Genomic DNA, 12,650 nt, shown 5'->3' with positions numbered 1-12,650 from the left:
ATAAAATTAAGTAAATATCATTTAGTCAGACCAACTGGTTATATTCAGTCCATTAAGCAAATAAGCATATTAATTTCCTGCATGAAATAACTTTTTGTCATTCTAAATGCATTAATAAAGTAATGTCAAAACACAGCTTGTTTATTCACTGGAACTGGTTTCTTGTAACAATATCCTAGTTCTTTTTCCGGTTGAAAGAGTAGAAAAAAAGAAGCCCTGTCTATCCTTTCCATAAAGCTTCTTTTTGTATTATAAAATTTTGTTCCCTGATTGCAGATAACTTAAATAACTGGCAGCAGCGATATGTTCCTCTTAGTGGAAAGGAGGCTGTGGGATTTCTAGGCAGAGTGATTCCACAACAAGCCAGTGAAAGGGAGAGTCAAAGCTAGTCTGGGAAGGGTCCCTGTGGGTAGCTCCACACCAGGTGGAGACATGTGGTGGAGGAAGTGGGAGCTGTGAGTCTTCTCCTGGCCTTCGTTATCATCAGGACATGTAGTCCAATGTGAGAATGCAGGCCCCTCATTTCCATGGAGGAAATATATACCTTATTGATGTAAGTGACAGGAAACTAACACAGCAGGCTGACTGCTGGCTGTCCCACCTTCTCATTTAAGGAAATTCTCTCTCTGGTCCCCATGCCACTTCCCTCATTTCTCCCCTCCTGTCATTGTCACACAGCTGCTCCTAGCTCCCCATCTCATTTTCCCCCTTGCTGGCTCTCCCATCTCTTGCCCTCCATTCCCTGCAATATTTATTCATTCTTACTGCACCCCGAGATCTTCTAGAGTAGGCTGCTTCTGAAATGGGCTCCTCCTGGCAATATTTTTAAAAACCAGAACCTGGGTAGGTTCTCACTTGATACCAGAATTGGATGTGTCCCTTCATCCTACAACATGACCCTAGGCTCTATCCTCAATTCTGATGTGACACCTTTTAGTTTCCCACCTGTGCTCTGAGGCCCATCCCCTTCTACCTCTTCCAAAACTCAGACCTTCCTCACTGTTGTACCAGTATTTCCTTTCCTGCCAGTATTTCTGACTCCCTCTCTGTTCTAGCAAATAGGCTTCAGATTTTCCCATCTAAGAAAATCCTCTAACCTCATAGTTCATGTCCACCTTTTATTATCCTATCTCTATCTTTTTATTATAAAATGATTCCACAGGCCAGCCTCAGCTGTCTCTGCCTCTCTGTCAAACACACACACACACACACACACTCCCCTTCACTTTCCTTCCCTCTCTCTCCTTTCACATTCCTCGCTTCCATTCACTTGGGAACACCTCTGAAGTCAGGCTACTGCCTCCAATATACCACTGAAACTGCTGGAACAATGATGAGTGATGCCCTAATTGCCACATCCTCATTGCCTCATTGCCATCCTCTTATTTTCTCTTTTGCGTAGAATACCATGCCACTCCTTTCTTTGGTTTTGAGAGTCCTCTTTCTCCTTGTTCCCCTTTCAGCCTTGTTAGCATTCTCAATTGTTTTTGGGGTTTCACTTTCTCTGTTTACTCCTTAAATATTAAACTCTTCACTTCTCTAAGATCTGACCTTAGCCTTCTTCTCTTTCTTATGTTAACAACTCTCAAATCTGCCTCCCCAGTCCAGACTTTTCTCCTGGGCCCCAGATTCATATATTTGAATGTCTGTGCAGATCACATCCTGGGTGTTTTGCCGGCATTCAACATGGAATTTGTTCACAATGCAGGTCCTCCAGATTGCCTTCCGTAGGGGTATGGTCCCACCAACCAGCCAGGCATCTGACAAGACACCTGGAATGCATCTGTAGCTCTATTCTTACTTTTTCTTCCCCAATCATTGGTATTGTCTTCTTTGATCTGCACTTCTCATCCCTCTATCCATGCTATCAACTCTTTTCTCCTCTTCCATATCTCTACTCTCTTAGATTGAGTCTCATAATTGTCTATATTAATAAATATATTCTCAAAACTCTTGTCCTATCTCTCTTTTCTACATCCTCTCCAGTTTATTCATTACTTGTTGATAGCATCATTTATTTTTTACTCTTAAAAAATAATATTTCTTCTATATATAATTCCATTTGGCTGAATTACCTTTAAAAAATCTGTGTATAATACAATGGCCTATATTTTAGCTTGGTATTAAGCCTCCATGATGGTACATTAGGAAAAATAACATAAATATTTGAGTATATCTGTATTTCTCCTAATGTCCTATTCAGGTAAAATTTTAGAAGTTGCTTGATCATATTACACTCATTATTAAATGAAATATCCTATCCAAAGGTCATAATCAATGCTTTTAAAACACATGGACTTTTCAAACTTTCAAAAAAACTTGAAACTGAGACATGTGTTACTTTAGGCTCTCCACTGACAGGAAAACTAAGTTGATTTCCTGAAATCAGACCTTGTTATTTGTAAGTGACCTTGACTAAGCCACATATATAGATATGGTCATATTGATCGATATTATAATTTATTTGTTTATAAAATAAAATCAATACTCTCTCATTGTGGTGGTCAAAAAACTCTCAAATTCTTGATAAAACACTGCATAACAACTAATATTAGTATTGCTTAGTGAAGTTCTATATAAGCATCTATATTGCTAATAATAAACTTATTACTTTAGAATATAAGATGCTTCTATCTTATGAAGGAGGAAAAAAATGCATTGCAGACTGATCTAGAAGAAATATTCTGGACCTAGAAGTCAGGAAACTTGGCTTGTATTCTCAGTCCTGAAGCTAAACATTTTATTTCCTTGGCTCTGTAGTATATACGTATGGGGGCGGGGGGTGGCAGGCAGAAGGAGAGGGAATGAGAGAAGCCTAAGCAGGCTCCACACTGAGCACAGAGCCAGATGTGGAACTCCATCTCATGACTGAGGTTATGACTTGAGCCAAAATTAAGAATCAGATGCTTAACAGACTGAGCCACCTAGGTGCCCCAAGTTCAATATTTTTTATTACTTCAGAGATGAGGATGCATCTATTTAATGTGTTTTGGCCTTTTTAAGAAGACTTTTCAAATTTATACTGTATCTCACAGTGAATGACATCTTAGAAATGAAATTTGACAACTGCCTGACATTGGGCGAATCATCTATTTCTTGTGGTTTCTCTTCCCTCATTTGCAAAGTAAGAGATGATTGCTAGGCTCTTCGTCCTTTTTATAAAAATATGTGATTAGAAAGAACAGTCAGAAGCATTTACTGGGCAATGCCAGAGTGGAGAGCTTTATACTAAGGGAGGAGAGGCTTTAGCCAGATTAAAATCCGTAGTCCACCCTCTAGCACAGCTGCAGGCCATCAGGGGAGGCACACAGCTCAAACTTCAGGTGTTCCTGTTAGTCCGCAGCAACCTTAAATGCAAATAAAGAGCATCAGTTTAAATATGTGCTGAGAGACCTGGCAACGAAGTGTTGTCACCTGGAAAGAGTCAATTAAGGTTGGAAGCCTAGAAATGCAGGCACCTTGCGGGCCCTGGCTGTAGAACCAGCTGGCAGGAGCAAATCCCCCGCAGCCAACCTAGAGAAGCTTGGACCCGCAGGCTGGGAAAAGCGAAGGCTGAGCCCGTGGGCTAATGCAGATGATCATTAGCACCCATTCCGAGAAGACGTGCCTCCCAGGTGAAGGCTTGCTGTAATGTATCCAAGATTCTGGGTGCTGGATTCCGAGGAAAATGTTTGGAATTCAGAAACCAAATGACCTTTTGGAACAGTGCGGCACCTGCTAGTGATCCCCCGTCAGCTCATACCCTCACATCCCAGGGGCCGCTGGCCATCGGCTTTCTTCTCCTCAAGACCTGCTCCAAGGCTGAAAGAGACCGACAGCGTCCCACCTGCCTGTCCCGCTGCACGGAGCAGCCCTGGACTCCAGATGCTGGCCCCTCACGGGCCTCTACTTCCTCTTCTGTGTCTCTACTGTGGGGAGCCCCTGCTTGGAGCTGGGACCACTCTTCCTCCAAGGCAGGCCCGTGAGCTGATAGGACAGACTAGTGTTCCCATTTGTTCTCTACTTGTGCTCGGATAAAGTTCGGGTGCTTGCCTGTGTCTTCAGTCTGGTCCTCCTCCTCCTCCTCTCTCTCTAGAGGCAGTGACTGAATTTGGTGTGCATTCTGCTGGGAAAGTTTGGAGCTGCTTAATTTCCACTTTTAGAGATAGAAATCACATCAGGGTTTAATCTTATCTTACTTTAAAATGATGACATTAGGGGCATCTGAGTGGCTCGATGGGTTGAGCATCTGCCTTTGGCTCAGGTCATGATCCCCGGGTCCCAGAATCGAATCCCACAGCAAGCTCCCTGCTCCATGGGGACCCAGCCTTTCCCTCTGCCTCCCTCTCTCTCAGCCTTCTGGAATGAAGAAATAAAATCTTTTTTAAAAACTGATGACATTAAAACCTAAAGGAATGGAATAATTAATCCCAAATCCTTTCTCTCCTTCTCTCTCCCTGTAACTCATTCTGAATTTATCCAATGCTACTATTTGCTGTTCTGTGCTATAAAGATTTTTAAAAAGAAAACAAAAAGGAAAGAAAAAAGGGGAGGGAGAAAAAGGAATGAGATGAAGATGAAGAAAACCGTGGCATGGTTTAATTTATCTTATCAGGGAGGTGATGGTTACACGTGTGAAATGGAAAATGATAGAAAATAGTGTTGGGCTAGGGGCTAGCTTCTGTATGGTCAGGGCCAAGTAGAGGAGCAGTAGGAGCTACTGTGCAACAACTGGAAGGGGAGCGCTGGTGCTGACTGGGTTATTGGGTGAGGTTTTGCTGCCGGGACCAACTTTCCAACAGAAAACAAAAAGCAAATTAATGTTTAAGAAAGGATATTGTTGTTATATATTGAAATATAGTTATGTAATTCAATGGTATTTTATGGTCACAGTAAAATAAATGGAGCCATAATATATTAAATTCAAAAAACATTAAAAACCAACACTACAAAAAAAAAAAAAAAAAAAATACTACAGCATGTTTTTTTGTTTTTTTAAAAAAATGCATGTAGGAAGAGGATTGAGCTAAAAGTACACCTGAATGTCAACAATGATTATTTCTGGGAGGTGGGATCCCTTGTGATTCTTATTTTCTTCTTGTTGCTTGTCCAGATTTTCTAAATTCCCCTCAATTAATGTTTGCTTTTGTAATAAGAAAACTATGAAAATGGCAAATCATAGTGATTATGCATTTGTTTAAATAATCTGAAATCTCATGGAACCAAAAGATAAAATCACCCTCATTTATGAGAAAAAATTAATTTCACTTATTCTAGAACCTGAGGTAGCAGTAGTAGTCAAAAGCCCCAAATGATGCAGTGACTGAGAAAGAAAACACACACTCCTAAACTTACAAGTGGCAAAGAATAACTTATGAGGCCTTAAGGCTTGAACAAGGTAATGATTTATAGGCCAAGTTAAGTCTTTTAAGAAAACTGCTGTCCAGTGTACTTCTTCAAAGGAATCTTCTAAATTGGCAGATAGGATGTCTGAAGTGTAGCCTAATAGCTGTTGGCTTTTTTATGTTTGATAAACTACTCTTTAGTCAAGCTTTTAACTTATTTTTTTTCCTTAACAAAATATGTGCAGGCAAACACAACAAAACCAAAAAATAGTTATCTTTTTCTTGAAACAGGCATTTCTCAGACTTTACCACTAGCTTATCAAGTGATTTTTGGAAGTTCTTTCATCATTTGGAGCTTTAGATTCCTCTACAGAAAATGAAGTACTCACAAAATTTTCCTTCAGTCTTAAAATTCTTTATCACTTTCCCAATGATAATAACAAAACCTCCCATTCAAATCAATATACATACACACCAGATCATTCTCAAAGAAAGAGGAATGCCAGGTGGCCCACAATTTTACATCCATTTGTCCCAAAAGTTGTGTTTTGGGGCTAGTAAAGAGTCATGATTGCATTTGAATTAAGCACCTTTTATATCAGGCTGTTGACCAAACTAGTCCCAATGGAAATGTTTACTTTGATTTACCTAGTAGTATTTTAATTTTTGTAAAAATATACACACACAAGTAACAGAATTTTTTTATTTTTTTATAATAAATTTATTTTTTATTGGTGTTCAATTTACCAACATACAGAATAACACCCAGTGCTCATCCCATCAAGTGCCCCCCTCAGTGCCCATCACACATTCACCCCCACCCCCCACCCTCCTCCCCTTCCACCACCCCTAGTTCGTTTCCCAGAGTTAGGAGTCTTTATGTTCTATCTCCCTTTCTGATATTTCCCACACATTTCTTCTCCCTTCCCTTATATTCCCTTTCACTATTATTTATATTCCCCAAATGAATGAGACCATATAATGTTTGTCCTTCTCCGATTGACTTACTTCACTCAGCATAATACCCTCCAGTTCCATCCACGTTGAAGCAAATGGTGGGTATTTGTTGTTTCTAATGGCTGAGGAATATTCCATTGTATACATAGACCACATCTTCTTGATCCATTCATCTTTCGATGGACACCGAGGCTCCTTCCACAGTTTGGCTATTGTGGACATTGCTGCTAGAAACATCGGGGTGCAGGTGTCCCGGCGTTTCATTGCATCTGAATCTTTGGGGTAAATCCCCAACAGTGCAATTGCTGGGTCGTAGGGCAGGTCTATTTTTAACTCTTTGAGGAACCTCCACACAGTTTTCCAGAGTGGCTGCACCAGTTCACATTCCCACCAACAGTGTAAGAGGGTTCCCTTTTCTCCGCATCCTCTCCAACATTTGTGGTTTCCTGCCTTGTTAATTTTCCCCATTCTCACTGGTGTGAGGTGGTATCTCATCGTGGTTTTGGTTTGTATTTCCCTGATGGCAAGTGATGCAGAGCATTTTCTCATGTGCTTGTTGGCCATGTCTATGTCTTCCTCTGTGAGATTTCTGTTCATGTCTTTTGCCCGTTTCATGATTGGATTGTTTGTTTCTTTGCTGTTGAGTTTAATAAGTTCTTGATAGATCTTGGAAACTAGCCCTTTATCTGATACGTCATTTGCAAATATCTTCTCCCATTCTGTAGGTTGTCTTTGAGTTTTGTTGACTGTATCCTTTGCTGTGCAAAAGCTTCTTATCTTGATGAAGTCCCAATAGTTCATTTTTGCTTTTGTTTCTTTTGCCTTCGTGGAAGTATCTTGCAAGAAGTTACTGTGGCCGAGTTCAAAAAGGGTGTTGCCTGTGTTCTCCTCTAGGACTTTGATGGAATCTTGTCTCACATTTAGATCTTTCATCCATTTTGAGTTTATCTTTGTGTATGGTGAAAGAGAGTGGTCTAGTTTCATTCTTCTGCATGTGGATGTCCAATTTTCCCAGCACCATTTATTGAAGAGACTGTCTTTCTTCCAATGGATAGTCTTTCCTCCTTTATCGAATATTAATTGACCATAAAGTTCAGGGTCCACTTCTGGGTTCTCTGTTCTGTTCCATTGATCTATGTGTCTGTTTTTGTGCCAGTACCACACTGTCTTGATGACCACAGCTTTGTAGTACAACCTGAAATCTGGCATTGTGATGCCTCCAGATATGGTTTTCTTTTTTAAAATTCCCCTGGCTATTCGGGGTCTTTTCTGATTCCACACAAATCTTAAAATAATTTGTTCTAACTCTCTGAAGAAAGTCCATGGTATTTTGATAGGGATTGCATTAAACATGTATATTGCCCTGGGTAACATTGACATTTTCACAATATTAATTCTGCCAATCCATGAGCATGGAATATTTTTCCATCTCTTTGTGTCTTCCTCAATTTCTTTCAGAAGTGTTCTATAGTTTTTAGGGTATAGATCCTTTACCTCTTTGGTTAGGTTTATTCCTAGGTATCTTATGCTTTTGGGTGCAATTGTAAATGGGATTGACTCCTTAATTTCTCTTTCTTCAGTCTCATTGTTAGTGTATAGAAATGCCACTGATTTCTGGGCATTGATTTTGTATCCTGCCACGCTACCAAATTGCTGTATGAGTTCTAGCAATCTTGGGGTGGAGACTTTTGGGTTTTCTATGTAGAGTATCATGTCATTGGCGAAGAGGGAGAGTTTGACTTCTTCTTTGCCAATTTGAATGCCTTTTATTTCTTTTTGTTGTCTGATTGCTGAGGCTAGGACTTCCAGTACTATGTTGAACAGCAGTGGTGAGAGTGGACATCCCTGTCTTGTTCCTGATCTTAGGGGAAAGGCTCCCAGTGCTTTCCCATTGAGAATGATATTTGCTGTGGGCTTTTCGTAGATGGCTTTTAAGATGTTGAAGAATGTTCCCTCTATCCCTACACTCTGAAGAGTTTTGATCAGGAATGGATGCTGTATTTTGTCAAATGCTTTCTCTGCATCTAATGAGAGGATCATATGGTTCTTGGTTTTTCTCTTGCTGATATGATGAATCACATTGATTGTTGTACGAGTGTTGAACCAGCCTTGTGTCCCAGGGATAAATCCTACTTGGTCATGGTGAATAATTTTCTTAATGTACTGTTGGATCTTATTGGCTAGTATCTTGTTGAGAATTTTTGCATCCATGTTCATCAGGGATATTGGTCTGTAATTCTCCTTTATTGGTTGGGTCTTTGTCTGGTTTTGGAATTAAGGTGATGCTGGCCTCATAGAACGAATTTGGAAGTACTCCATCTCTTTCTATCTTTCCAAACAGCTTTAGTAGAATACGTATGGTTTCTTCTTTAAACGTTTGATAGAATTCCCCTGGGAAGCCATCTGGCCCTGGACTCTTGTGTCTTGGGAGGTTTTTGATGACTGCTTCAATTTCCTCCCTGGTTATTGGCCTGTTCAGGTTTTCTATTTCTTCCTGTTCCAGTTTTGGTAGTTTGTGGCTTTCCAGGAATGCGTCCATTTCTTCTAGATTGCCTAATTTATTGGCGTATAGCTGTTCATAATATGTTTTTAAAATCGTTTGTATTTCCTTGGTGTTGGTAGTGATCTCTCCTTTCTCATTCATGATTTTATTAATTTGAGTCTTCTCTCTCTTCTTTTTAATAAGGCTGGCTAATGGTTTATCTATCTTATTAATTTTTTCAAAGAACCAACTCCGAGTAACAGAATTGATTAGCCTTTCCCCGTGTGTGTGTGTGTGTGTGTGTGTGTGTGTACAGAATCAAAAACAGTGGAATTACTTAGGCAGCAGAGAAGAGCTAATGGTGACAGCTGGCTCTAGACACAGGATGATAGGTAAGAAGGCATCAAAAATTACTTGACTTTGTTTGTAGATTTGCCTATTAAATAAAAAAAAAAAGGAAAAAAGAGGGCCTTGAAAGGATAAATGACCATCCTGTGCCAAGACCAAGATAAATGGTCAATTTAATTTCCTGTAGCTGGGGTCCAAGGGGGAAAAAAGTAAAAGAACTTAATTGGTCCCATAAAAGATTGCCCTTGCTCCTGGCAATTGTAGTCAAGAATAACTGATCTGACATTTTTTTTGAAGCAAAATACCTTTTTTTCCTTTCTCATTACATATCATAAATATAGATAAAACATAGAAACTGGAGTCCAGAAAACTTGCTTTTATAATTATATTCCTTTGTTCCTTAGCTAACAAACATTTCTAAAACTTCTTTGAAGCTAAGTATCCTGCAGCACTGGCATTTGCTGGGGTCCAGGTATTAGGATGAGATGAAAAGTGATTGCTACTGTTTTTATTTCAGCTGTATTATTGTCCTCTGCCGCCCCCATCCCCAATCTCAAAATCGATTGAGAGTTTGTTGTAGATATTCTGGAATATATTGTTAATTTATCTAGTGTTAAGAAATGGAGAAAAGGCTATTTTAAAAAAGGTCAGAGAAACTAGGTTATTTCCCCTCCTCATGCCAGTGACTATGAAAAGAATGAAGATTACCCCCTCCTAAGCTCACCACCTTTCATGCCCTGCATGCAGATCTCTCTGGAAGGTCCAGCACATGCCTGGCAGTGGGAACGTCCATAATTTAGGTACTCAGGGATGCATGACATAGAAGAGGGGCATTTCCTGAGTTTTTATTGAAAAAATATTGGAGAGTTGGAGAGAAGAAGCAATGCTGAATTTTCCCCTAAATGTTCCCCAAAGCAAACTAACTTTTCTGACTTGATTATCACCAGAAACAAAAATGTGGATGTTTTGTGTAGGTCAGTGTCTCTGGAGCTGAGGACAAAGAGAATGAGCCTCCAGAGCCTACCTGGGCTGGCAGCCTGGCCACCAGTCCTTCACCTGAGGCTGCTGCCACCGAGCAGCCAGAAGATGGGACAGAGGGTGTCGAATCCAGAATTCCAAGTCCTGTTTTGAACTTACAGCCAGAAAAGTTGGCGCACAAAGGTAAGAAACACCTGCTAATATGCTGCTGTGTCTATAATGTCAAGGTGCAGAAAGGGGGGGCTCTAAGCTCTCATTCAGAAAGAATGTGTTTTGACTCTAAATAGGAAACACATTTTATTATATAACAAATTAGAAAATTGTGGAACAAATTTGGTCAATAAAATTTTTTTTAATTCTTGTAACATTTTTTTTTTTAATTTAAATGCCTTTAGAGAGGATTGTGTTCCCATTTTATCATAGCCCCTACCATTCCCTGTTGTATTATATGTGGCCTTGACACATATGGACATTTGAATTTCTGACACCCAGACTGTAGAAGAGAAAAAAAGCTAGAACCTAGATTCTTCCACATATTCTCTATGGTTACTATCTATAGAAATTAATCATTATATACATAGTTTCTGAAGAACAGGCCCAGAAACAACATCTTTGACCAAAAGAAGCTCAGAGGTTGGCTTGACAAGTTAGACAATATACATTATTTAGTTTTTAACAGTGGAGATAGTGAAAGTCTACTACTTTCCATTTGATCTAAGGAGTCTTCATAGGAGAGGTGGATTTGGAGGTTAGTTTTGGAAAATAAAGGAATCAAGACATGCTCCATATCTAGGGAGATGAATCTGGGAGATGGAGAGAGGGCTTGTTTTGCAACTAAGGAGTAAAGCTTACGGCATATAAACTGTCTCACAGAACACAAGTCTCAGGCAACAAGTACCTATTTGGTTTTTGTGGCTTTTCTTACCCTGGAATCACATCTCCAGGTAAGGAATACTGATCAAGACACTAAGGAGTACCACAAAATAAAAAGAGATTTAACAAATGGCTTTATTATTGTAGTTCTCTTTTCTTTTTTTTTTTTTTTTTTTTTTTTTTTTTAATTTTTTATGATAGGCACACAGTGAGAGAGAGAGAGGCAGAGACACAGGCAGAGGGAGAAGCAGGCTCCATGCACCGGGAGCCCGACGTGGGATTCGATCCCGGGTCTCCAGGATCGCGCCCCGGGCCAAAGGCAGGCGCTAAACCACTGTGCCACCCAGGGATCCCTGTTTTTTTTTTCTTTATGGTGGAAGTGTTTCTAAAATTTATTCATAAGTAGACATTAAAAGCTCATGTTTTTATTGTCCTGTAGGAACTGCTCTTTTTAAAGATTTTTTTTAATTTAGAGAGAGAGAGAGTGAGCAGGGAGAGGGGCAGAGGGAGAGGGAGAGAATCTTATGTAGACTACACTGAACATGATGAAGCCCAATGTAGGTTTCCATCTTACAACCCTGAAATCATGACCTGTGCTGAAATCAAGAGTCACTTGATTAACTGACTGAGTCACTCGGGCACCCCAAGAACTGCTCTTTTTAAAAGAAAAATGTGATATAAGAAGAGCCCTTTATTTATATATATTTTTGTAACTTTTCCATCTCACAACCCTGAAATCATGACCTGTGCTGAAATCAAGAGTCACTTGATTAACTGACTGAGTCACTCGGGCACCCCAAGAACTGCTCTTTTTAAAATAAAAATGTGATATAAGAAGAGCCCTTTATTTATATATATTTTTGTAACTTAAAAGGATTTTCCTTTTTTAGTAGGCACAATTAATGTGATCACAGTGGTACTTTCCATGAACATATTTGGAAGAAAGGTGTATAGAAGGCTGAGATCATCTTTATTCCAAATGTTAATCTGATTTTAAATCTAGTCCAAAGTAAATGAAGAAATCCTAGTTTTCTCTTGTCAACTAATCTTTGCAAGAGTATTAGTCAATGAAGGTGCTATGCTTTCAGGGGAATATACACTTTTAATGAGATTTCATGAAGATCAAAAACTTTTATGTTTTCAAAGGAGTATCTAATGGTGGAGTTGGTGGTAGTGGAGGAAATATTTCAGGTATTAGGGAACCCTTCTTTAACTTGGTACCTCATTTTCTTGGTGTGCTTGGGTGCATGGAGAATAAACTTCATAAAGCTTTCACTTTTCATCTTTTCAGGGAAAGAAAAACCTATAATGACACATGATCCTTTTCTCACTCTAGATCCTAGATGCTTGGAAGCCCTAAAGCCAGGAAACTGTGGAGAATACGTGGTTCGATGGTATTATGACAAACAGGTCAACTCCTGCGCCCGCTTTTGGTTCAGTGGCTGTAATGGCTCAGGAAATAGATTCAACAGTGAAAAGGAGTGTCAAGAAATCTGTGTTCAAGAATGAGTAAGTAAATCAACCCCTAATGAATCAAGGCTGAGTATCTATCAGCAAACCTAGAAAGAACCTCTATAATTTCAACATATTCACCCAATACAAATAAAACACCATATCTGAGTATATACTGAGTACCTCATTTATAAACATAATTGAATCTTTATAACCACCCTAGGATATAGATATTA

General features: G+C 39.5%; 1 protein-coding gene and 1 long non-coding RNA gene across 2 annotated transcripts in view; one reads left to right on the top strand and one right to left on the bottom strand.

Annotated features, from left to right (window-relative positions):
- The window catches only part of LOC118350567 (uncharacterized), a 171,443-nt gene that overhangs the window by 132,563 nt on the left and 26,230 nt on the right, over positions 1 to 12,650 (bottom strand). The window lies entirely within an intron of this gene.
- The window catches only part of COL28A1 (collagen type XXVIII alpha 1 chain), a 162,135-nt gene that overhangs the window by 147,847 nt on the left and 1,638 nt on the right, over positions 1 to 12,650 (top strand). The window contains exons 34-35 of the mRNA XM_025471268.3: positions 10,086 to 10,272; positions 12,299 to 12,471. Coding sequence (XP_025327053.3) covers positions 10,086 to 10,272; positions 12,299 to 12,471 — 360 coding nt within the window. The remainder of the gene's footprint in view (positions 1 to 10,085; positions 10,273 to 12,298; positions 12,472 to 12,650) is intronic.

Source organism: Canis lupus, chromosome 14, assembly GCF_003254725.2.
Source record: "Canis lupus dingo isolate Sandy chromosome 14, ASM325472v2, whole genome shotgun sequence".
In the NCBI taxonomy this organism is placed as follows: domain Eukaryota; kingdom Metazoa; phylum Chordata; class Mammalia; order Carnivora; family Canidae; genus Canis; species Canis lupus.
Note: the sequence above shows the minus strand (reverse complement) of the source record. Positions and strands in the feature narration are given on the sequence as shown.